Raw genomic sequence first — 27,620 nt, 5'->3', positions numbered from 1 at the left:
TTTGAAAACAGACATAAAAATGCACTATCCAGACTCAAATTTTTATAATTCATGAATGAAAATATTTTGTAATATGATTTTGATATACATTTTCCATGGTAATGCAATGTCTGATTTTAAAATGCCTTTCAAAGGATGAATTTTGAGATTTTAAGTTTTGAGCTGATATATAATTTCTTATGATATCTAAAGGGAAAAAGGCAATGAAAAAAGTCTTTTGTGACCAAGGTCAAAACTCATGTTATGATGTAGTTTTTTTAAGTGGCACTCTTGACATATATTAATCTATTACTTTTCCTACATAATTTCTAACACAAAAATATGGTAAAATATCTATTTAGGAGTCTAGTAAACGTAGGCGTCCCACAGAGGGGACAGTGACAGTTAAAGGGTTAAAGTAAATCCAACACTGATTTCAGAGTAGTAACTGTCATATGTCCTTCACATTACAACTGTTACCCAACGGCTGCTATGTTGGAATTAACAGCTCAATATTGTTCATATTTTGAAGCGTTTTCTGCACTTTCAGTGTTTTCAGATCTAATTTTAGTTATTTTTTATTATCATAAACACTTCATATTAGCTACACATTGACAAACACTCATCTCCAATATTTGCTAACTACAGAACCAGTAAGAAAACTAAAACTCACAACTAGAATAGAGCAATTATTGTAATATATCAAATGCAGGATATTTCTGGTTACTTGTAATGGAATTTTTGCTCCACTCTTAAAAATAAAGCATCAAAAAGTGTGTATTCACATGGAAAAACCATATTAGTAGCCCAAAGAAACCATTCATGAACATTTTTTTTTTCTGTGTGAGCATTTAAAGCATCAAAAGAATCTTTCCTACTATAAAGAACCGTTTGTCCAGATTCCATGGACGTTAAAGGTTCTTCATGGAACAATTCTAATTAAGAATCTTAATTTTAGCAACACCTGCTTAATTTCTGACCTCGCTCTTGTGTCACAAAGTAAATGTCAGATAGTTTGGCTTCATGGTGTTCCCTCATCTCAGTGTGACTCCTTTTGATTCGGCTGCTCATGGTGTCTTCAATCACACAGTAATTAGGATTAAATAAGCAAAAGCTATATGCAAGAGCAAAAGCACATTATATATCTACACCACGAACGTGGCCTGTGTAAAAATATCTCTCCACCCCACATGAAAGCCATATGAAGGGGCGACTTGATAATCACATCACGGCTATCTTTCAGACGTGAATGTACGAGATGACCCTGGTCGCCTTTGCATGGGTGCGTGTTATGAATGCAGTCTGCTTTCCCTCCTCCTTTCACTGTTAGTGACCAGGAGAGTGAGAGGCACACCGATACTCCTTAAGGAGCTTTGCTCTTGGGAGGAAACCTAATCTTCTTTTTTAACGCCATCCCAAAGCTCCTCGCAGACTCTGAAAAGAAGGGGGCGGAGTCCCGTGCTGAGTATCTCTGTCCCCACGAGACAGCGTCGCCCCGGCGATCACACTCGGGGGAATTAAGCGCTCTATACGCGGGGTAAATCCCTCCGTCTGGACGCTGCAGTGCCTCCTACAGGCTGGGTATTTATTCAGCTCTCTCATTTGTTTTATAAACAACTACCTAAAGAGAAACAGGCTGGATCCTGACTCACATATAATCCATACTACATAGTGTGCAAGATTAGGATAAAATGTCATGCTTTCTGCAAAAATATTACTTGTTTTCAACATTTATAATAATCAGAAATGTTTCTTGAGCAGCAGATCAGCACATTAGAATGATTTCTTAAGAATCATGTGACACTGAAAAGTGGATTGCTGAAAATTCAGCTTTGCATCACAGAAATAAATTACATTTTAAAAAATATAACAACAGAAAATTGGTATTTCAAATTGAAATAATATTTCACAATTTTACTGTTCATTTTATGTTAATTTTACTGTTTAAAATACTGTTGTATTTTTGATCAAACAAATGCATGGTGAGCATAAAATACTTCTTTCAAATCTTACTTTTGAACAGTGATGTATGCACTACCAGTCAAAAGTTTTGGCACAGTAAGATTTTTAATGGTTTTTAAAGAATTCCCTTCTGCTCACCAAGCCTGCATTTATTTGAGCCAAAATACAGCAACAGCAGTAATATTGTGAAATATTTATACTACTTAAAATAGCTTTATTAATTAGAGAAATTAACACTTTTATTTAGTAAGGATGCTTTAAATTGATAAAAAATGATGATAAAGACATTTATAATGTTACAAAAGATTTCTATTTCAGATAAATGTTGTTCTTTTTTCTATTCAAAGTAACCTGAAACAAATCTGGCTGTTTTCCACATAATATTAATAATAATAATAATAATAATAATAATAATACATGTTTTTTGAGCAGCAAATCAGAATAATTTCTGAAGGATCATGTGACACTGAAGACTGGCGTAATAATGTTGAAAACACATAAATAAATTACGTTTTAAAATATATTAAAATATAAAACAGTTATTTTAAATAGTAAAAATATTTCAGACTGTTACTGTTTTTGCTATGCTTTGGATCCAATAAATGCAGGCTTGGTGAGCAGAAGAGACTTCTTTAAAAAATATTAAAAACTTTTGACTGGTAGTGTATTTAACAAAAACAACAGCCTTTTAAAAATGTTACTTCTTTAAGTATTATAAAATGACAGTATAATTTATTACGCAAAAGTTTGACAGCCACATTTTTCATTTATTGATTGACTGTATTTTTTCCCCCGTTTCAATATTGTATATCAGTGTGCGACTGGTAAAATAAGTTGTGAACAGTGAATTTGCCTTATAACTGTAATTGTAAAAAAAGATGTTTATGGTAATAATTTTAGCTTATGCAAATGGAAACAGCATGTGTTTAAGTTGTGTATAATTTAGTGAAACAGTTGTATGTCTCACATTGTACTGTGTATGTACGTTTCCAGCACAATATATTACTTTTTAATGTGGTTGAAGCTTTAAATGTCCAGGATGTACTTTAAATGTAAAGAAGTTTTAAATGTCCAGGACTGTTATCCCTCCAAAAAAGAGCTGCCCTAGTGAAAAATAAATATACTAAAATGTATTTAAAATACATTTATTTCATGCTACAAGTATATAGTAAAAATTCCCTGCAGTTGTACTTTTAGTATACTAAACTGAAATATTTAAAGTCTGTTAATTTGGAACAAATAATCTTGTACCTAATGCACTTTAATTGTGTGGACGTAGTGCAGAAGTCCAACTAATGATATACTGAGTATATTTGATTGTGCTAAAGTGGAACTATTGCAAGTATACTTGAGGTACACTTTAAATATTTTGCATTTAAAGGCCGATATTATTTAAAGATCATACAATCTTCATCAATAGTGACATTAAAACATATTTTACGCCTAATATTATAAAAAGGTACACTGTGCATAAGTAGTACTCCAAATAAAGCTCTCTCTCTCGCAAATAAGGCTCTCTCGCTCGGTACAAGAGGTCACGGTAAATATTAACTCTGACAGAGCGCTGTGAAAATCTCAGGCGGTTTTATGGGAAGAAGGTGTGAGAGATTACAGATCCAGAGATTCCTGTAAGGACAGACAAGTGACATAACTTTTCATCTCGCAAACTCCTGGTCTGACTTTCTGACCTTCTCTTTAAGATCCCTGCCAGTATTCACAAAACAAACACACAGTATTCAAAAATCACAGACTCTTGTGTACTTTAGTCTTTACAGCCGTTTAAGCAACTTCAGGCTTGTTAGCTCTTCTGTTAAACACGATGTGGTCGATCTGAACATATGGCTCAGTGCTTTTGACCAGACATTTCTCAGCTGAAGATTAAAGTGACCATCCTTCTAGCGTGTCCATGCGAAAGAGAGCGAGAGAGCGTGTTTAGATGATGCCAGAGCAGGTCAAAGTGAAGGCAAACTGCAGGTATTTTTAATAAAGGTGTAACATTCTGACAGGACCCTGATAATACAGTCCTCACACTAGCTTAAGACAGACAGGAAGTATATAAGGAATTTAAAACCAAAAGAATTAACCGAGAGCAACAGCTTTGACAGCTCAACCACAGCACTCTGGAAAAATTCTATTTCCAACACAGTGTTTTATACAGTAAATGTATTTTATCAAAGTTACAGTAAAACTCTCCTCTCTCTGTGGTGTGATGAGCTGTACTCTAAGAGCTTGTTTACTTTAGCCACATTTAGCGCTGTTAGCTGCAAAACTTTCTAACTAGCACGTTATTAGGAAAGGTGATTGCAGAGATTCATAAAAAAACTTTATACTCACTTCTGCTGTAAGTGAAGCTGGATCATGAATGATTCGCGCGAACATAGACAGATATATGTAGATCGGGAGGCTCATTCCATTCACAAACAAACGTAATCCACTGCATCTTCAGCGGCTCAGATGTCAGGAGTAAATGACAACCACTACATTCATTATTACATCCAGCAACACAACACCTCAATCGCTCAATTGGAGATATTCTTGTCTAACTTACATCCCTGATCTGGCATCGAAACAAAGAGGTCGGACTGTTACAGCTGATCTGAGGTAAGACGCTCATGTCAATCAGCTGTCGTGGGAGTGGCCTCTGTTGGTGTGACGGGGATATTATTTTTATAGATTAATTAAAAACCACTGCATTGATTTTTTATCATTATAGGGGAGATTTGTACATACACTGTCAACACACATTAATGTTCAAACAACATGTAAAAGTGAACTTTGCATCCGATGACCCCTTTAAAAGAAAATTTGCAACTGTTACTATTATCTTGAGATAACAGCTAAAAATGAACACTGTATAATTATTAATTAATATTAATAAGGATTAATAAATATGGTAACAAATGCTCATGCTTCGCTAATTTACATTAATGCATTAACTAATGTTAACTACCTTATTGTAAAGTGTCACCAAGAATCATTAAAAAGTTTCATTTTTTATTAATATTTATTTTTTATTCTCTTTATTATTAGTAGTATTATTTACTTATGAATATTATTTATTTATTTGTAAATATTTTTTACAAATTAATTTTTGTATTTTATTTCATTTTATTTGCAATTTAATTTCTCTTTGTTATACATTACGTTAATTTGTATTTATTTTTATCTATTTTTTTTATGTTTTGCTAGATCTGATTATTTCCACCCAAAGTCTTTCTGGTTTTTGAGTGCGTTTCCTCTCCATCTCCAGTGCCACCCACTGAGACAACAGCAAAATAGGACAAATGAATGATTATCTTTACAATGTAAGGGTTAAGCAGTCTGTTAAATTAATTAGGAATTTCACAGCTGTGAATTTAATGGCGAGTTGGAGTGCTAAGTTCATCAAGTGATCTCTAATAGCTCTCAATCTGCTCTGTATGTACATCAGAAGCGCTGGGGTGGGGTGAGTCCCTCATATACATTATATCTTGAGACGTCTTAGACACACTTGTCATGAAACCAAAAGTAAAATACACACACTGTACAGTGAGGGGCCCGGGATTCTATTTTGGGGGAATAATGGTATTTTTTTCCCCCTGCCGGAGCCTTTCATGTCATTTAGAGAGGTGTTTAATAAGGATGGGCACTAAGAGGATTATGATCCCATTTGGCCATGGCCCCGTTGAGACGGGGGGTTGTGGGGGGCATCCTTCTCACTGTCAAAACTCATTTCCCTCATAAATGATCAGCAAGATGACAATCCCATATTCTGGAAATGTGCTCCAGACTCCTCTCCTCACTGGGTTAATGAAGACCGAGAGTGAGGCATCCTGATCAGCCACGACTGGAAGTCTACAGCCATGTACATCACAGAGAGAGAAGCGAAAACCTGCCTTTTTGGAGACAATAAAAGCCATGCAAAATGATATTTGCATTGCAAAATGTATATAAATATGATCATAATTATCATTAATGGCAGAGTTAGGCCTGTTTAACACTTAATAAAAGGTTGCAGTATTTACACTGCAGTAGCTCACCATACGGAAAATGTAAGTGTGTTACAAACTTAGTTTTGCTGCAGAAAAACTATTAAGAAAATACAGAGAAAATGTTCTGCATTGCACTGTAAAAAATTTGTAAATTTTACGGTAAAAAACGGCAGCTGTGGTTACAGTAGCAACGTTTTAGGTTTTACAGTTTTAGCTTAAATTTACATTTAACCCTTTAATTGCCACTTTTTTGTCACAATTTTTATAATTTTGTACATTTTGTAATATGATTTTGATGTACAATTTCCATGGTAATGCAATGTCTGATTTTAAAATGGTTTTCAAAGGATGAATTTTGAGATTTTAAGTTTTTTAGTTGATATATAATTTCTTTTAGATTTCTACTGCGTAATAAAGAAAAAGGCAACGAAGAAAGTCTTTTTGTGTCAAAGGTCAGAACTCCTGTTATGATGTGGATTTTTGAGGTGCACTCTTGTCATAAATTAATCTATTACTTTTCCCACATCATTTGTAACACAAAACAGTGGTAAAGTATCTATTTAGGAGTCTTAGACCTTTCCAATGATATATAATTTGTCATGATTAGATTAGCATTTATTTGTAATATGGTGAAGTCCCACATTTCATTTACTGATGTAATGTTGACCAACATATTGAAGTATTGCAATCTGTTTTGTACATTTGTAATACACTGATTTTACATAATAACATACAGTATCTCACAAAAGTGAGTATACCCCTCATATTTCAGCAATCATTTTAGTATATCTTCTCAAGGGAAAATACTATGCTACCACCACCACCACAATTTTCTTGGTACTCCTCACCAGGGCATCACCACACATGCTGGACACCATCTGAGCCAAACACGTTTATCTTAGTCTCATCAGACCGTATGACATGGTTCCAGTAATTCATGCTCTTGGACAGGTTGTCTTCAGCAAACTCTTTGCGGGCTTTCTTGTAAGCCAGCTTCTGAAGAGGCTTCCTTCTCTGATGACGGCAATGCAAACCGACTTGTTGCAGTGTGCAGCGTATGGTCTGAGTACTGACAAGCGGACATTTTACTTCTGCAACCTCTAAAGCAATGCTGGCAGCACTCATGCACCTGGTTTTTGAAGCCAGGTTCTGCATCTGACGCACGGAATGAGCACTCAACTTTGTTGATCGACCCTTGCAAGGCCTATTCCGAATGGAACCCATCTTGGAAAACCTCTGTATGACCTTTGTGGAGAGCAACAATTCTAATTCTCAAATCTTCAGAGAGTTCTTTGCGTTTTCCAAAAGTATCACATCATATCACATGAAACTGAATAATAAACATTAATTTAATAACATTAGATGTAACATACACAACTCTAATGTACAAAACTGATAAGAGAAAAACTAAGAAACAAAAACATCAAATTTGAAATGTAGTCCAGGGAATTCTGGGAATGTCAATTTACGGTTATTCACTGTAAATTTTACATTCTTTTTCCACGTATACTACCGTAAAATTACATCCAATGTCCAATACAGTTTTTCACTGTATATAGTAGGGGAATTTAATTTAGGGAACCATTTAACAGGATTTTACTGTAGCATTTTATAGTATTTTACTGTTAAATTCACTATCATTTTTTACAGTGTGCAAACATATTAACACAATCATTTACGTTTTTAAGAAGTGTCATAGAACAGTAGAGGAAACTGCTCATATATTCTGCATTTATATTTACTTTTAACTATTCAGCTGATGTTTTTGTCCAGCAAATTACAAATAAATGTTTAAGAACATCATTATTATCTATTACTATGCAGATCATTTTAATGCATTTTTGTGTTCCGAAATGTATTATAACATTTATCACTTGCTCACCAGTGGATCCTTTGCAGTGAATGGGTGCCGTCAGAATGAGAGTCCAAACAGCTGATTAAATCATCACAATAATCCACAAGTAATCTACAACACTTCAGTACTCTAGCTGTGTGTTTGTAAAAAAACAAATCCATAATTAAAATTTGCTTTCTCCAGTGAAAAAGTAATTTCACCTGAATCAGGAGAGAAATCTGCATAGATCAAGCACTGTTTACAAGCCAAAACAGCTCTAAACAAATTTGTGGGTGGATTTTGATGTGTGAGGACAACAGGAGATGAACTTTTTCACTGGAAGGAGTGTTATTATGGATTATGGACTCAAATTTTGGCCTGGAGTGACAGTTTAAAGTTAAAAAACACCTAAATTATTAATTCTTTTCATAGAAACAGCTTTTGGCTTCAAAAAATGTTAATTGATGGACTCATTACATGTGGATTATTATGGTGTTTTTATCAGCTGTTTGGACTCTCATTCTGATGGCACCCATTCACTGCAGAGATTTTAAAAGTGTAAGAAATACCGTCATTCATTGGTGAGCAAATGATGCAATGCTAAATTTCTCCAAATATGAGAAACAAACAAACTAATGCACATAATTGAGGGCCTAAGGTTAAATAAATTTTCAAATTTAATTGTAATCGTGGGTGAACTATTCCTTCCAGTATTAATCTAGCCTATGATGTTTCACTATTTGTTCATCAGTTTAATTTGCTTTGCTTTGTTCTGGTAACAGCTGATCACATGGGTGATGTAGAATCTGGATTATACTGTAATTATACCGAATCAAGCAGGAGTGTATTATCACCGCCTGCCCTATGTCAGTGCCTTCATGATATCTTGCCCTCTTGCTTTCTTAAGAAAAGACTGCAAGATTCATTTCCCACAGCATGGGAGTCGAGCTCTTGGCTGGCGTCCCTATTCCAGCCCTCCCTCCCTCCCTCCCCCCCTCCCTCTCTCTCTTTCTCTTCTCTTTTCTGCATGCTTTGGCTATTAAATGCATCTTCAATTCAGCAACTTTGAAGTGGCACTCCAGGAAATGCACTCAATCAATTATAAATGAAATAATCTCCTTATAATATTAGAGATTTTAAAAGTGTAAGAAATACCGCCAGATTAAGGAACCCAAATCAGTTTTAACAGTATCTAAAGTGACAGCAGGAGAATCATGGGAAGGAATGGGGAGAAAGTTAAAATGATTATGTAGATCTGTGTCACGGGCGAATGTTTCTGCAAATCCCTGCAGGATCTCAGAGCACAGTGGAAACAGATTATTCCCGGCCTTATTTAAAAAGCTGTGGCTTTTTTCCAAATGGGAAACATTTATATAAATTTACACATAAATTTACTGCTCTTGCTATATTTTCTCTCTCGTGTGTTGTTTGATCCAGTGTCGCACCAGCACTATTATGAACAAGTGACTACTGCACATGTAAATGCAAATTATTAAAAATAATTCATGTCATTTAAGATAAAGAATTGTCAAGTAAAAAAAATGTGATTTGCAAAATGTGAGGATGCAAAAAGCATTGAAACATTTCAACATTTGTAATTTAATTGTTGATTTACATGCAAACACTGTACTTAAAATTTACTTTTGTAGCATTAAGTCCATGCCGATAGCTTTAATGTCATTTATATTTATATTAGGAATACACTGTATATAAATATATATCTATATTAGGAGTAGCGCATTCCTTTATAAAAATGCTCTTTTAGCAGATATAAAAATATAAAATTGTATCCTGTAAAATAGACCGAAAATATTGATGACTAAAGACTATGGGTTATTATTATTATTAATCTATGTATCTATTTTTTATATATAATATTTCTAATAATAAAAATAAATTAATTTAAAAAATATGTATTTATTAATTTACAAGCCTTTTAATATGTCCTGCATGAAATATGTCAACACAGGAAAGAAAACTATGGGGTCTTTAAACGGTCCTGTGATTTAAATTTTCAAGATTTGAATTTTTTTAAATTTTCAAAATTTGATTTTTTTTTAAATTTTCAAAATTTGAATTTTTACCAATTTTCAAAATGTGAATTTTTTTTAAGTACAATATAAATATGTATTGCATAGTAGCTGCTAAAAATATTTAGCAAAATGATTTTTAAAATAGTTTTGGATGATGTATAACATGTCACACCACAGGACTGTCACTTGTGAAAGGCTCAAATATAGTTAACTGAGTTTTCTAAGAGCTCCCAGACAAGTATTCTTCCTTGTAAATAATGAACGCTATTATGCGGCGTGGTAAACTTTCATGCTGTGCTCGTCCCGATCAACAGCTTCCATCAAAAACGATTTTAAAACTTTTGGATGGACAAAAAATAACAGTGCATGGAAGTATTACATGTGGAAATAATTTGGACTGACCTCAGCTGGGTTTCACTACCACCGTATCGGTCAAAAGCTGGACTGTGTAGCTGCCCAGGGGCTGCAAATCAATTGATCATTAGGGGAAGATAAGTAGACAAACACATCCATCACTGCTCTGTTCACTAGCACCCCGCTGCTACAGTGAGCAACAGGGATTATCTGTGTTTAGGCAAGCGTCTGAGCGGTGTGTGTGCGTGTGTGTGTGTTCTCCGGCGGTCCCCGTCTAACAGGTTGCTCTCACTCGTTACATGGTTAGTTGAGCTCATTGAGGGCTCTTTCAGCTAAGTGAGAGACAGGCTGGAGGGTTCATTCGGTGTTTGCATCTGTGAAGGAGTTAGACACACTCGGCCAGCGGCTTGACAGCCTTGACTCCACTGAAGCAGCTAGAATCCCTGTGGCTGCACACACACACACAGTTTATCAAAGCTGCTATGAAAATATTCCTCTATTTGTTCTATAATAGAATGATGCTTCAAGCTAAAGAGTTTTTTGGTAATAAAAAGGCATAGACTGCCTTAAAATACACTTTTAAAAGAATTTTTCTTATTTTAATCTGCAACCAAACACTGACAAAAAGTGCATGACCTCTGAATTTCAGATTTAAAAAACAAAATAGACAATATATTTATGGATTCTTGGATACAGCTGAGGACAAAAATTTACATACACCTTGCAGAATCTGCAAAATGTTAATTATTTTACCAAAATAAGAGGGATCAAAATGCATGTTTTTTTATTTAGTACTGTCCTGAATGAGATATTTCACATAAAAGATGTTGACATATAGTCTACAAGAGAAAATAATAGTTACATTTATAAAAATGACCATGTTCAAAAGTTTATATACGCTTGATTCTTAATACTGTGTTGTTACCTGAATGATTCACAGCTGTGTTTTTTTGTTTAGTGATGGTTGTTCATGAATCTCTTGTTTGTCCTGAACAGTTAAACTGCCTGCTGTTCTTCAGAAAAATCCTTCAGGTCCCACAAATTCTTTGGGTTTTTTTAGCATCTTTTGCATTTTTTAACCCTTTCCAGCAATGACTGTATGACTTTGAAATCCATCTTTTCACACTGTGGACAACTGAGGGACTCATGTGAAACTATTACAGAAGGTTCAAACACTCACTGATGCTCAAGAAGAAAAAACGATGCATTAAGAGTCAGGGGTGAAAACTTATTGAATTTGAAGATCAGGATAAATTGAACTTATTTTGTCTTCTGGGAAACATGTAAGTATCTTCTGTAGCTTTTGAAAGGCAGTACTAAATTAAAAAATACGTTATTTAGGCAAAATATAAAAACTGTACACATCTTCATTCTGTTTACAAGTTTACACCCCTGAAATGCATCGTTTTTCCTTCTGGAGCATCAGTGAGCATTTTGTGTATTGTATTGAGAAATGTTCAGTGTTCTTAAAATATTTAAGATATTTAGGTCCAGATTTACTTAACAGGGCAAATTAGCATGAGAGAGCAATCCTATACAAGTGTAGTACTGACCTGAATAAGATATTTCACATAAAAGACATTAACATATAGTCCACAAAAGAAAATAATAGTTCTTTAAGGAAACATGATGCATTAAGAGCCTTTTGAACAGGGGTGTAAACTTTTGAACAGAATGAAGATGTATACAGTTTTCTTATTTTGCCTAAATATCACATTTTTTTAATTTAGTACTGCCCTTCAGAAGCTACAGAAGACATTTACATTTCCCAGAAGACAAAATAAGTTCATTTTACCCTGATCTTCAAATTCAAAAAGTTTTCACCCCCCCGGCTCTTAATGCATTGTGTTTCCCTCTGAAGAATCAGTGAGCATTTGAACCTTCTGTAATAGTTGCATATGAGTCCCTCAGTTGTCCTCAATGTGAAAAGATGGATCTCAAAATCACAAAGTCAAGCTGGAAAGGGTTCAAATACACAAAAATGCTGAAAAACCAAAGAATTTGTGGGACCTGAAGGATTTGTCTGAAGAACAGCAGGCAGTTTAACTCTTCAGGACAAATAAGGACTCATGAGCAACAAATTCAGGACTCATGAACAACTATCACTGAACAAAAAAACACAGTTGTGGATCATTCAGGTAACAACACAGTATTAAGAATCAAGCATATGTGAACTTTTGAAAGGGGTAATTTTTATAAATTATAAATTATTATTTTCTCTTGTGGACTATATGTAAATGTCTTTTATGTGAAACGTTACGACTAAGGTCAGGTCAGTACAAAATAAAAAATAACATGCATTTTGTATGATCCCTCTTATTCTGAAAATCATTAACATTTTGCAGATTCTGCAAGGTGTAAACTTGTGAATTAAATATCAATCTGTTTCTCACAAACAGCTATTGAGTGACTAAAATTTATAAGTCATATCAATTTATAACAACATGATGGTAAGTAAATAATGGCAGAATTGTAATTTTTGCGTAAACTATTTATATAAATTCCTCTGCCTTTTGCCTATTAAAATCTATATTGCTCCTATTGTTGTGATATTCCTCCACCTGCCAGTTAGCAAGTGCTATTAAAGTATAAAACACTTAAGTAATTGTTTAACAATGCCAGTAAGTGCTTCAAACACTAATTTGGATTAGCTCTTGACTATCTAGTGTGCTGAAAAGGTTTTCTACTCATCAGACTTGCCTGTCTTAAGATACTTACTAGTTCAAAACAAAAAGGTCAGTAGAAGCAGTTTGCTCGAGGCGTTGGTGTGTATGCGGCTGTGTTTAGACTCCAGAGAGTCATTGCGTGGCTTGAGTCCGACTCCATCAGCTCATTCTTTACCTCAATATCCTTCTGAAGAAAAGAATCAGGAGCACAACGGCTCTCTCGTGGAACGTTTAGTGCGAGGGAGAAAATGGAAGCCTTCATCGCTAGATTCATAAAGTGGCCACTGAGGGTGAGATTTAGGAGGAAATCGTATTTAAGATTTATACTGGTTGCAGAAATCAGTCACTAGAATACAACAGGTGCAGAACTCATGGCCCAAACCAGACTTACTATTTAGTGCTCAAATGGAATAGATCACAGAGCAGATTATTTAGCACTGGGCTTTTGCTTCAGGAGGCAGATTTTAAATTGGACATCAAGTGACGCAACAACCTGTAACAGTATCTGTATTTAACATCAGTTCTTTTACATTTACATGCATCTACCTAATTTGACTCCAAGCACCATATGAATTTGCACCAAAATCCTGGACAGAAAAACTTTGTCTTCAGCAACAAAATTGGATGGTGCATTTTATAACTTCCCCTCTTGCTCAAAAACAACCTGCATCCCATTTTTTGGTAAGGAAAATGGATTTAGTGAAAATAAATACTCCAAAAAAGTTATCATTTTGGGCTTGTAATACAAATTAGGTCTGTTCAACTAACAATTTTCAGGGGTAAAATAAGAAATTAGTGCTAAGATACTTTGGAAACTAACATATTTCTTAAAATCAAATCCTATGAAAGTTTCAATGCTTTGTCATTTAACTAGTCAAATATCTAACGTGTAGAGCGTTCTCTATGACTTGGTACTTTGTGTCACTATAGTGGCGCTGAAAGCCTGTCAGAAATGCTTAGTTTCTCCAGGAAAATGGTTTGTATGGATCTTTGCTCCGGGTCTTGCCCTGTTTCTGCACAATTTCTCTCCACCCTCTTGTTTTTTTCCCTCCTTTTGTTTAGGTAAAGCTAGGATTAGGGAAGATTTTCCCCCTAAAGTAGTGGTTTGATGGTGCTTTTATCCTCCAGAGTTGCGAAGACGGTGGAGCCCCAGGATTAGACCAACACAAAAGGTGTTGTTGTGTCCGGCCGCAGGCTGGAGGGAAGAAACTCAACTGCCAGTTTCAATATGTCAATGTTCTTAGGATGGGAAGTTAGCCAAACCAATTGAGGAAAGCTCTGGTGTTCAAATACTCACAGGGATGGTAGTTCAGACTTTGGGGTACCAAAGTTACAACTCTTCAAAATCATTCCTTCATGAAAGAATCCTAAGTATGTCCCATGTGTTATACCTAGAAAAAAAAATGTAAGTAGATGATTATATTAAATAAAAACATTTGTGGCATTTAGTCTTTTGAGGTAATTTATAATTGAACTCCTAAAAGTTGACAAAATTTACTTTTAGAGGAGAAAATGCATGTAACTTTCCACTGACTATTAAATTACAAGTATTTATTAAGAAATATGAGCATTGTGATGTCCCACCCAAATTCTCTGCTTCTAGGAAATACTCCAACAAAGAAAACAAATCAGTTTGTTAAGCCGTTTCATGGATTTTTACAGATTAGCACTGTCATTTAAGTAATGACGCCAAATAAAAACTAGTTTTTGTCACTAAAAATCTTTCTCAAAGTCATCGCCATGCCTTTTTCAGAAGAGAAAAACATTGCTAGACAATCCTGTCTCAGCAGTAACATCATGCTGTGTTAACCTTCCCCAAAACATAATGTCAGCCTTGAAAGTGCTGACCATGTGCATTTACATATGTTAAAGCAGGAAAATTCCAGTGCTGTTTAGTATTATTGAGGAAGGATTGACAGTTGGCGACTGTTATTTTGGCCCCTTTTAATCAGATTCAGCAGAAGTGGAAGGAAAATATTTTAACCGAATGTATTAATAATAACACCTTTAACAGATTGCTTCTGGCAAGTTGTTTTGCTATTCTTGTCATAATCGTCCCCAGGCACCATTCAACTTAAAACCATTAATCAAAATTATTAATATCCCCTATATCAGCACATACTACAATACCCTTGACCAGAAACAGAGAGTTTCAGCTCTCTACGAATGGCAAAGTAGGGTGTTGACATTCTAAACACAATAAGAGATAGTTTTGCAAGTGTTCCTTTAGTCTCTCAGAGGTAGGCTTGATCGAATTCAGACTGTAAAGTCTTGGATGCATCTATATCATAAACATGAAATTCAAGTAGGCTGACTAAAGCCCAGAGTATTGCATTTGGCTCATTGGTTTAAAGTTGGTTTTACACCTCATTGAGTAAGCTTGCACATTTTGGCTGGTCGGTTGAGCTTTAAGAGAGGATAAAGTTTTGTTCTGAAGATCTGCCATGCGAAAGCATCATCTCCAAGAGGAAAGACGTTAAATCATCTAAAGAGGCTTTCTGTGATGAAGCCTGTTCGAGAGAAAAATACAGAGATTGATGCCACAGAACAACGTCCATGGAGACTAAATATGTTAACCAAGATGCGGACCAGAATAACAAAAGTGGTTAGAAATTTTGGTCAGCGCATCCTCAAGCAAAAGTGTTTCAAAAACTCTCCCTCCTTCAAACATTTGCCCATTAAGAAATGGAAAACATCTTTAAAATGAACTCTTAAAATTAACTTACAAAAAAAATGTTTGTTGAAGAGAATGTTTATATTGAAACTGAATTGGAGGGAAAGTCATTCACTTAGGAGTGCCTATGGCCGACTTGAGCAACAATGATAATAAAATTAACAAATGATGTGTTTCTTAAAAAAAATGATCATTAAAATTTCTCTGTATGCAAAATATTTAGAAACAAGAAAGTTCTCAAACTGGCTAAAATTTCATATTAAACTGAAATATATATAAGTAAGGCCTACTTTACTATTTTTAACTGGTGAGGCGGCTGCAATTTTGGCGCCACAAACGACCATGTGATATTGTTGAAGCTTTTCGACGAAGCACCAGAAAGCCGTAATCTTTTTTGTCAGGGAAGCTCGCCTAGATAATAACATGAAGGCATAAATAACATGAAGGCATCACAATTATTACTAGTTAGTCAGCATTTAAAGTTGTTTTTAAAAGTTGACGAGCGTCAGGCGAAAACCTAAATGACCGTTTTGTTTTTTTTGGCGCGAATGTTAAGACTTTTAGTTTTAGCCTGTAGAATTACTTTAGTGACTCACAAACTCTTCAGACGTGCTGGACACATGCGCATTAGAGTCTGAGACACTGAGGAATTCCTTCTCGCTTTAATTGCCTTAAAAATGGTCTTTACAAAGAGACACTAGCCAGATTTACCTCCTATTTAACTTCTTATTTCCACTGGTTCAAAAGTTAATCGGATTTTTTCTAGACTCTAATGCGCGCAGATGTGCACAAAATGCTAAGAGGAACAGGAGGAAGTTCGGACAGATCAGGAGCCTTTAAAAACTAAAAGTTTTACCATTTTAGATGATTATGTTTTTATTTTTTAATAAATGTATAAAAATGAACATAAAAAGATTTATCAAAATATCTTCTGTGGTAAATAATTGTTAATAAAGGCTTCAATGAATTTGCAGAGACTAAAAAATATCACCCTGAATCTCTGATTTTTCCCAGCATATTAACAAAATATGCAAGCTTTACATTTAAGGACCACTTCTTAATTCCAGCCTAAACGTTTTTTTTTCTCTGAAAAGAAATCTTAAAAAAAAAAAAAAAACCTGAAGAAGGGCATTATTGTTTTAATCCTCTTACCATCCGTCATTTTAAGACTGTTTTAAAGGCTGAGATGGCGTCTTGTCTCTGTAAATCCTCCAGGCCGGGAGAGATTCTGCCATCTATTAGAGATCTCATTCTCTCTCCACCTTCTTTGCTTCGGTCCCTCTTAAAAACAGCTTGTCAGAGGTGTAACGCAAATAATACAGTGAATTCGTTTATAACTGTTTTCCCCTCCACATCTCATGTACTTCATAATTATCCAGCCTGAATCACTAACTGTGACACAATTTATAGTTTAACTGGCTGTTCCTAAACTGTAAATTTGTTTTGGAGTTTCTTCGTGGTTTCAAAACAGCTAATTATAGCCTATTCATTCATGAAGACATTTCTAAAAATTCTAAAAGGATAAAATGCAATTAGATCACCTTTTTAGAGGTTTTAAAAACCTTAGCTTTTTAAAAGATGTTCAGATTGTTATTTATGATAACAGCTAATGTTATTACCCAGTTATTTTTAACTGATTTATCTGTGAAGAGAGCAGAAAAGCATACCGTTGCACAGGTCAGCGCTAACCCGTGAAAACTGATGGAAATGAAGTTGTCGGAAAACCTGTGACTGACAGTGAAATTGGCCACTGAGGTTCTTCTGTGATCTCATCGCGTTCCTCATTGGTCGGTGGGCGGGACCTCCTCGGGCTTTGACCCGGGGAGGCTGTGATATTTTTTGAGGACTAACATCAAACATTCTTCAGAACAGAGCAGCTGTAAACAGTCTCGGATACTTTTGACTTCCAACAGGATATAAAACTACAGACCGGGAAAAAAATCACTGCTGCTCAGTTGCGTAGATTATCAGCTGAATTGTTGTTTCTTGTTCGGAGGAGAAAAAAAACTTCTCAGAGGTGAGTAACCACTTTTAAAATTCATAGCTACAAGCCTTTCTGCTTTCATCAGTTAAAACTAATCGCTTTTGACTGAGATTTTAAATCTAATTTTTATAAATTTGTTCTTTAAACTTGCTGACCATTTTAAAGTCTAGACTAATAAAAATGAAAACCTCATAATTTTCGCAAACTGTTGAGGATATGTTTATAAATATTACTAGCCTAAATGCCGATTTACAAATTTGTTAGGCTAGTGTAAGCTAATGTAGTCAGGAAGATTTCGTCGTATTAAAATTCTGGCCTTTTAAATAAAACTAAAGTATATTTTATATAATTAAATTTAGGCTTGTTCAAATAGATATTTATACTGATTACGCACTGATTTGGTGAGTGCTATGCAATGTTTCTTAATGACTTAAAATGTATTTTTTTTTTTTAAAGAAAAAAAATGAAGACACAAACGATGTATACCTGTATTTTACGTAAACATGATTCACCTATGTCAAGCGCCTAGAATTACATCGATCAAAAAATTTAAAAAAATTGTGTTTTTATGCCTTGTTAAAAAGAAACTGTACTCTAAGTGTCGTCAAACACAAACTACCTCGCGTCCCATCATGTCAGGCTGGTAATGAAAGCTATTTGCACCAACATCAGACTTGGCCCAACTGGGAGCAGCATTTATAAATGCATACATACATCTCCAGCGGAACCAGCCCAGAGGCGATGAAGGACAGAAAGAGCACCAATTGAGCTTAACACTGGGAGGGCAAAGTAAATGTTTAGCAAAGCACTTTTTGTTCAGCCGAATTAAAGTATTCCCATGTGGCTGGAATATGATTACATTGGGGAATTTAGTGTCAGTGACACAAATGCCACGGGCTCTTTAGTGAGGACTAAATCCTAAACCCTCAGGCTGCTTACACTTATTCTTGCTTCAAAAAATAATAATGGCTAATAAAGAGATTATTCCCACTGTAGCCAATTATCACCGATTAACGAGTGATCAAACCGGAGCCTAATAATAGAAAATCCTTACACATTCTCCTGAAGAGACTATTTAAAAATTCAATCATCTGATATTATTATTATTATTATTAATAACTGTCGTTTATTATGACAAGTCGTTTTTTTTATTGACAGATGCATTTAGTCAAAAGCATAGGCTATGTCCTCGAGTCCAGTTCTTGTTAAAGAGAATGCGCAATAATTAAAACAAATTGGTAAATGTCTTAAACATACATGAACGAATTATTCATCTATAAATGTCTATATTAAATTTGATAGACGACCTGTCATAACCCCATCTATCAGAGATTTTCACGGCTGTTTGCAAACTGAACGAAAACATTCATCATCGACTGTGTCGATTGACATGCGCCATTAACAATACATATTTTCTCAGTTTTACTGTATTAAAAAATGTTTTTTTTTTCCCCCATATTCTTTCTTTTAGATTATCGCACTCCAATTTAATCAAGGTGAATAGTCACAAATTATAGGCTACCGTTCTATATTTATATGGTTATAGTTATGGAGACAAGAAAATAAAGAGTACCTAAGTGTCACATATAGCACAGAAAATATTCGATACAAATTAAATAAAATGGCAAAAATGCGTAGCCTAAAAATATTTAAATATTAAGATATTAAAAATTAGGTTATGCGTTTTACAGAAACATACGAAGATAAAGTTTATGAACGCACACAGATGCCTATATTGTTTACGACTGATACACAAGTTTTTGTTGTTGTTGTTGTTGTTGTAAGAGTCTTCTATTCTATTCCAATGCGCATTCTGTCATAGCTTATGGGAAATTATTATTTATTTATGAGGGGAATAAATGATTTAATATAAACTTAAATTGTAGTGCATGCGAGAAATGAACTATTTATTGTATTTATAGTAAAACATGACATGCATGTGGAACACGTGTCGTATTTAAACATTAGGTTAGTACCATAAATTTCAGCTAGTGGAATTGCATTATTCAGTTCACTTCTTGAAAATATGCTAACAGTGCGTTATAATAATATGACCATCACTGAAAATCCTTTTAGAGCAACAGTGCAACACTGCAAGGACCATGAACTCCAAGACATAAAATGATTTTAGTCATGAGAGTACATACTAGAAATAAAAAAAGGTTCTTTATTAGCATCAGTGGTTATATGCAGAACCTTGAACATCCAATGAACCTTTCATGTAGAAAATGTAGAAAAGGTTCTTTATAGTCGAAAAAGGTTCTTTAGATTTGTAAAATATTCTTCAAAATGGTTCTTTTAGGAACTGTTCACTGAAAGGTTCTTTGTGGAACCAACAATGGTTTTTCTATGGCATCACTGCACCCTTTTGCAACCTTTATTTTTAGGAGTGTAGCCTAATTATCTGCATTGTCTGTTGTTGATCAGAGGTACGCGATGCAGCACTACGGGGTGAACGGTTACTCTCTGCACGCCATGAACTCTCTGAGCGCCATGTACAACCTGCATCAACAGGCCGCACAGCACGCACAGCACGCGCCCGACTATCGGCCCTCCGTGCACGCACTTACGCTAGCGGAGAGACTGGCAGGTAACAGTGGCATCCGCTCACCTGAATGACTGATAGATATATAGATAGATAGATAGATTTACATATACTGACCGTAACTCTTCTTCCTTAATGTCTGGACATTTTCAGACATCATCTTGGAGGCGCGCTACGGCTCTCAGCACAGAAAGCAGCGCCGCAGCCGCACAGCCTTCACCGCCCAGCAGCTGGAGGCGCTGGAGAAAACTTTCCAGAAAACTCACTACCCTGATGTGGTCATGCGCGAACGTCTGGCCATGTGCACCAACCTACCTGAAGCTCGAGTACAGGTGAGTTTCCTACAACACCTGAGGACATCAGCCAATGGGGTTAGTTTACTACAACAATAAGTGCAAAACAAAACAAAACAAAATTTCCAAAGCAACCAATGTTACATAATGTTACATGTTACATACTGTAAACTTTACAGACACATGGTATTTTTTAACGCACTGGTCAGTTTTGAGATTCTGGGCTATTTTGCTTACAAATCATGTAGTCTTTTTTTAAAAGAAAAAAAGAAAAGAAAAAGAAAACAGCCAAACTACATGTCAAGTGTTGATTTTATTACATTTGACCGATTTGCTTCAGTAAATTTCAATTACAATAGGCCTACATATATTTTCTTTAATTTTTAAATTTTAGTCAGAAATCTCCAATTCAGCAGCACTTACATACACTAAACTTTACAGTTTTAATCTTATTTGTATTCTGAATGTCTACAGATAGATTTGTTCATATATCATTTGCCTGTGTTTTTTTCCATAAAAATATGGTGAAAATGGTAAAAAGTTTTCTTACCGTTTTTTTTTTTTTTTTTACTGATAGTATTTATTAATTTATGGTGTGATTAAAAAAAAATCTAAAATCCCTTCTTTAAAAACCCTTCAACAAAATTAAGCAAGAAAATGTAAATGTTCACTGTCATTCAAATGTTTGGCATCAGTAGTAATGTTTTCTTTTTGTTTGTTTTTTTTAAATAAGTCTCTTATGCTCAAGGCAGCATTTATTTGGTTAAAAATACAAAAAGAAGAAGAAAAAAAAGTAATTTTGTGAAATGTTATTACAATACAAAATAATGATTTCTATTTTAATATACTTTAAAATATAATTTATTCCTGTGATGCAAAGTTGAATTTTCATCAGCCATTACTCCAGTCTCAAGTGTTCTCAAGTGCTGATTTATTATTAGAATTATTAATGTTGGCAACAGTTGTGCTGCCAGATATTTTTTGGAACGTGTGATACTTATTTCAGATTTTTTTGATGAATACAAAGTTAAAAAGAACAGCATTTATTCAAAATAATCTTTTCTAACAATACAAGTCTTTGCCATCACCTTTTATCAATTTAACACATCCTTGCTAAATGAAAGTATCAATTTATTTAAAAAAAAAAAAAAAGGATAAAAATTTACTGACTCCAAACTTTTGAACAGTAATGCATATTTTTAGAAAAGACTTACATTTTAAATAAATGCTGTTCTTTTAAATGTTTTATTCATCAAAGAGTCCTCAAAAAAGTATCACGTTTCAAAAAAATATTAAGCAGCACAACTGTTTCCAACATTGATGATAAAATCAGCATATTAGAGTGATTTCTGAAGGATCACGTGACACTGAATACTGAGTAATGATGCTGAAAATTTAGCTTTGAATAGTAAATGTATAGTAAAATAGAAAAACATTACCTCAATTGCATATTAAAACAAAACATTTCAGAAAACTTTAATACAAAATTGTCCTAATGCACTGTGAATAATTTACCAGGAAGTATGGTGATATCTATTAGTTAAGATTTTTTTACATATTCACCTTAATTCTGTGATTGGCTTGACAATCTTTAAAGTTTCGCAAACACCATTGTCTTCCCATTAACAGGTGTGGTTTAAAAACCGCCGTGCGAAGTTCCGTAAGAAGCAGCGCAGCCTGCAGAAAGAGCAGCTTCAGCGGCTGAAGGATGCTGGGACGGAGGGCACTCAGGAAGAGGGGAAAGAAGAAGCCCCGCCTGTTGAGGCTCAAGCCCCGCCCTCCCCTTCAGATGGGTGTGGCCCCACGTGCCCCCCTCCCTGTGAATTGAGTGAAGAGGTGAATGTCACCTCACCAGAACAGTCAGGGGCGGAGTCAGGGGCTGAGGACATGACTGACAAAGAGGATGAATCACTGTCTATCAAAGATGAAATAAAAGAGGCGGGGCCAACCCTGATGACAGATGACAGTTCACCTTCTTGCAAACCAATCAGCCCTAAATCAGGTATGAATAGCTATATATGATCTTTAATCTACACTGAGATTAAAGAATAAATGGAATTATAGGAATGGTTAAACCAAAAATTAAATTGAAGTCTTTATTTCTTTCTTATGGGGCACACAGAAGAAGAAAAACTGAAGGGTCTTGCTTCAAATAATGTCAAAAAGGCAACACAACAGTAAATAATAACAGAATTGTAATTTCATTTTTTAATTTTTAACTATTATGTTAAAAATGTGGGTACAGTCATTATTGTGTGGGTCAAATTGAGACAAAATAATTTGCCAAAAAAACAATGCTAAATAAAAAAAAAATAAATAAATAAATAATAAATAAATAAATAAATAAATAAATAAAAACAGTAAACCTTAAACATAAAAAAAAAAAAAACTAAGAAATATGAGAAAAAATGTTCAAAACTGCAAATAATTTTTCTACATTTTATAAACAGTGTTGTAACTATTTTTAAAAAACATTTTAAACAAGAAATAAATCTGGAAAAGCACTTATACTTTTTTAAAATACATAACAACAGAATTATAAATAAGATATTTTTTAAAATATTTTATAAATAAGAATTATAAATAATATGTTTTATAAATATTTTATAAATAAGAACATATTTTATAAACGAGAACAGAAATAAATAACAACAAAATTGTAATTTCGTATTTTTACATTTTATTATGTTAAAAATGTGGGTACAGTGATTATGGTGTGGGCCAAATTGCAAAATAAATGCTAAATAAAAAAAATGCTTAATAAATAATTAAACAATTCTTAAAAAAAACAATAAACTTTAAACATAAAATGTTTTACATTTTTAAGCATTTAATCATTTTAAACATTTTTACATTTAAACATTTTTTACATTTTATAAACAGTGTTGTAACTATTTTTAAAAACATTTTAAACAAGAAAAACATCTGGAAAATCACTTATTCTGTGTGCTTTTCTGAAACTCAAACAGTAAGAAACTTAGTGAAACTGCATGCAAGAAATGTTTCTTTGAATAAACATCTACCAAATGCATAAATGTAAATGCTAACACCTGTAGAGGTAGTTGAGAAACTGACATGACATAAAACATTAAAAAAAATATATAATAATTATTATTGATATTATAGAATTACTTATATATTTAGTTATTTTTTGTGCAGCCACCTGAAATGTCAATCATAAAACATCTCAGTCATAAAAAATATTATGCACATTCGATAACACATCAGAGTGTTGAAACTCTGTATGCATGTTCATGACTCTAAATCAGAAAAAATAAAAAATAGCAAGGAAAAAATAGGTTAAACAGTACCTACAGCAGCTCAACTTGGGTCAAAAGTGCAGGTTTATTGGCATCTGTGGTTTCAGGCAGAACCTTTAAAATCTATGAAACCTTTATATTCCATAGCGAAAAATGTTCTATAGATTATCAGAAATTTTTTCACACTAATAAACTGTTTAACAACTGTTTACCAAAAGGTTCTTTGGGGTTAACAGTATTACATTGTCACCTCTCTCTCCCCAGATGAGCCGCTCAGTTCTCCATCTCTTCCCTCTTCCAGTGGCGTCAGTGGCGGTGTGGCTCAGACCAATTCCTACGCTTCATCTCCTCTCAGTCTGTTCCGTCTGCAGGAACAGTTTCGCCAGCACATGGCCGCCACCAACAACCTCATGCACTATCCCGCCTTCGACGTGACCGCGCCGTCCTCCTTACCCTACCTGGGCGTGAACGTGAACATGACGTCTCCTCTGGGATCCCTGCCGTGTCAACCCTACTACCAGACCCTGTCCCAAGCTCAGCAGATGTGGAGCAGTCCTCTCCTGCAGGGCTCCGGTGGTCTACCGGCCCTCAACAGCAAAACCACAAGCATCGAAAACCTGCGTCTGAGGGCCAAGCAGCATGCTGCATCACTCGGCTTGGACACGCTACCAAACTGACCACCGATTCACACAAATCAATGCATTCCTGCCGTCAACGTCTTGTGTTCAGGATCTACATCACATTAGTGTGCTGAAATCAACAGCTAGCATGGCGGAGTGGAGAAGTTTGGATAACTTTTAAGTGTTTCCGTCCGGCTGCATGGCAGAGGGTTTACTTTTCCAAACGCCCCTGGCTTTGCACTTTGAAAAAAGTAAAAAAGAGCACATTAGTTCATTTGTTTCTGTAAATAAGCTTATTCTGATCCACAGCTGTGGTAGAAGGTTAGTGAAGCCTCATGTTTGTATATTTGAAGAGAAAATGTCTTCACTGTCTGTGGATGTTATAAAGGGATGTAAAGCGGATGGATGAAGCCCCTGAAAGACTTCAGACTGATTCTCCTGACGTCATGCCATGTGTTTTGTCGCTTTAGAGTCTATCGGATATCTCTGAATTGTTTAAATAAATGTGAATAATTTATCAGTGAAATGAAAGGGAATAAACCACATATATGAACTGAATGTGTAACAGTAATTAGTGGATTCTGTCCCTTATTATTTTAGATGTTTAACTGTTTTTCCCTGTGTTTGACAGTAGGGGTGGGCGATATACCGGTAGACATGATTAACCAGTAGAAATTTGTCAACTGAGAGGACTATTGTCTCTTATCGCTTGCATGCGTTTGCATCGCTTTTAAGCGTTGCGGGTTAAAAGCAATGATTTTAAGCCATTAAAACGCAATCAGCAGCGAAAGATAACTAATTTTGCTATATGTGCACGCTTTCTGAGTCACATGAAGACGGTGTTTATAGAGCGCTAAAGTTATTTTTTACCTATCTATAGGCCTTAAACGGTTAAATACACACTTGTGTGTGTCAAAATGCCCATCTTTGCAAATATCCTCATAAGCACAGTAATTAAGGTCTTCAATGGAAGCAAACAGCTGAGAAAATAAACAAGTGTAAAAGTATTTTGGATCCGGGCAGCTCTTAAAGTGACAGTTAGCATTTTTTATTTAGGCTAGTATTAGTTTTTTGTGGTTTTGTGGTAATTTCTGTTGTATCAAAAAAATGTATATTATAAAGACCTTATTTAAAGCAAAAATAACTGATATATATTGATATATCGGATCCTGGACCACAAAACCAGTCATGAGTAGCACAGGTATGTTTGTTGCGAAGTTATTGATTTTTCTTTTATGCCAAAAATCAGTAGGATAATAAATAAAGATCATGTTCCATGAAGATATTTTGTAAATTTCCTATCGTAAATATATCAAAACTTGATTTTTAATTAGTAATATGCATTGCTAAGAACTTCATTTGGCGATTTTCTCAATATATATATATATATTTTGCACTCTCAGATTCCAGATTTTCAAATAGTTGGTTATCAAATATTGTCCTATCCTGACAAACCATACATCAATGGAAAGCTTATTTATTCAGCTTTCAGAACATCTTTTGGCTTTTGTGGTTCAGGGTCACATATAAAATTACTGATATGAGAGATCATATCTCCTATCCCTATTTGACAGTATTTAAAATACACACATTTTCTGTCACTGAGTCACAATAATATCAATGTGCATTTAAAACATTATCAAAAACATCATGCATTTTCTTACATTTTCACAATTTTTAAACTAAATATGACAAAATTATCCTTTAGATTTCTGTCATTTTCAGAGAACATATAATATAATATAATATAGTATAATATATATGAAGAGTTCAGATGCAAAAGCCTCTAAGTGCTGAATCTGAAGAGTATCTGAAATTTTCTTCTAATATTAGCATTTTTCTCAGGCTCCAATGTTTATGTTTGGTTATTTCACTTTAATAGCAACGAAAACAACCTGTTTATTGCTATTAAAGTGAAATTACTGAACCTACACATAGCAGCCTGTAAAAAAGCCTCATTTTAGAAAAAAAATTCTAACAGCATTTGGAGGCTTTTGTATCAGAAATCGTCATATAATATAATATAATAATATTGCAACTGAAGTAAAACTTGATCATAAAGTAGTTAAATAGCCCCACAAAATGTAGAAAATTGTAGTAAAGATTTATTTTAAAAATAGTGAAAAAATAAAATGCAGGAATAATTCTAGAAATGTACAGTCAGCATTAAAACAAGAGTTAGATTGGATTAGATTTTTAATCATGCTCATTTATTGTTTAATTTCTAAAATTAGTAGTGCTGAGCAATGATTAATTGCATCCAAAATAAAAAAATTGTATATGTATGTGTGTGTGTATATTTGTCATGTGGATAAAGACACATATACAGTATAAATTTTAAAAAGTATTTACATTTATATTCATATAATTTATATTGTAATAAATATATTTAATATATAAACATAACATATTTTTGTTACATATATACATGCATGTGTGTGGATTTTTATATACATAACAAATATACACAATACACACACATATATTATGTACACAAAAACTTTTCCTCTGGATGCGGTTAATCTCAATTAATCATTACCCAGCACTAAAAATGAGATTTTTAATATGCACTGCATTACCTGTACACCATTACAAATAAATAGCAAATTTAACCTGGTTAACACACAAATGAAATGTTTTCCCCATATGTTCCCTTTCTCTCTCTGGCTTTTTTCCTTTTTTACACCCATGTCGATCTTGATAACCGATCCAGTGAAAAGCTTAAAACACAGTGGCAGAAAATGAGTCCATCAGCCCCATCAGCCTCAGCGCGACCGTCGCCACCCACCTGTCAGAGGTTTGGCAGCTCTGAGGCAGAATTCACGCAGTAAGCAGATTAACACGGGTCAGGATAGCAGTGGATTAAGTTGAGGAAGAACAGAGGAATGGAGTGAGAAGACATGTCATGTTCAGACACCTGTTAACAGCCCCGTACTTTATGTGCTGGCACTGCAATGCATTTAAAAAGATGGATTTCATTCACATTCCAGAAAGAAAAGGGAGGAGAAAAGACAAGATCTTTATCAAAAGCATAATAATGGTTAACATCTCTAATGCCTCAGTTCTCAAGCGGTTTGTCAGAGACAGCAGGGGAAAAAAACATTGCTAAATGCAAACAATAAAACGCAATTAACTATTTGTAATGCCTTTAAAACCTTTTCTTTTGCAAAAATTCATGGTCACTTGGTAGAAGCCAAATTAGGGAGATGCTAACTTGAAAAAGTTGTGTGATGAAAATAAAAAGATGATATTTTTATCACAACAATGATAAATATGGTTTGTGCAATGAAATATTAACACTCGAGAGCATTAAACTATTAAAAAAAATATTCTGTGCAATTTTAGTAATTGTACACATTTAAATAAAATCAAAAATTAAAATAAAAAAATGTAATTTTTTATTCATTCTACAGCAATTTAGTATTTTTTTTAAACAAAAATAATT

The 27,620-nt window shown here is 34.2% G+C and overlaps 1 protein-coding gene across 2 annotated transcripts; it reads left to right on the top strand.

The window, feature by feature from the left end:
• Window positions 1–17,316: 17,316 nt before the first annotated feature.
• dmbx1b (diencephalon/mesencephalon homeobox 1b) lies at window positions 17,317–24,728 on the top strand. Of its 2 annotated transcripts, none has more exons than XM_051111371.1 (5): window positions 17,317–17,490; window positions 19,885–20,047; window positions 20,156–20,334; window positions 21,925–22,297; window positions 23,820–24,728. In XM_051111371.1, the coding sequence occupies exons 2-5, from the start codon at window positions 19,894–19,896 to the stop codon at window positions 24,230–24,232; spliced, it is 1,119 nt and encodes a 372-aa protein (XP_050967328.1). In that variant the 5' UTR covers window positions 17,317–17,490; window positions 19,885–19,893; the 3' UTR covers window positions 24,233–24,728. The 2 variants fall into 2 exon arrangements, with proteins under 2 accessions (XP_050967328.1, XP_050967327.1); XM_051111370.1 differs by having other exon boundaries at window positions 20,156–20,373.
• The last annotated feature ends 2,892 nt before the right edge of the window (window positions 24,729–27,620 follow it).

This window comes from Labeo rohita, chromosome 6, assembly GCF_022985175.1.
Source record: "Labeo rohita strain BAU-BD-2019 chromosome 6, IGBB_LRoh.1.0, whole genome shotgun sequence".
Classification (NCBI taxonomy): Eukaryota; Metazoa; Chordata; class Actinopteri; order Cypriniformes; family Cyprinidae; genus Labeo; species Labeo rohita.
The sequence above is the reverse complement of the archived record's forward strand: the minus strand, read 5'-3'. Positions and strand labels throughout refer to the sequence as shown.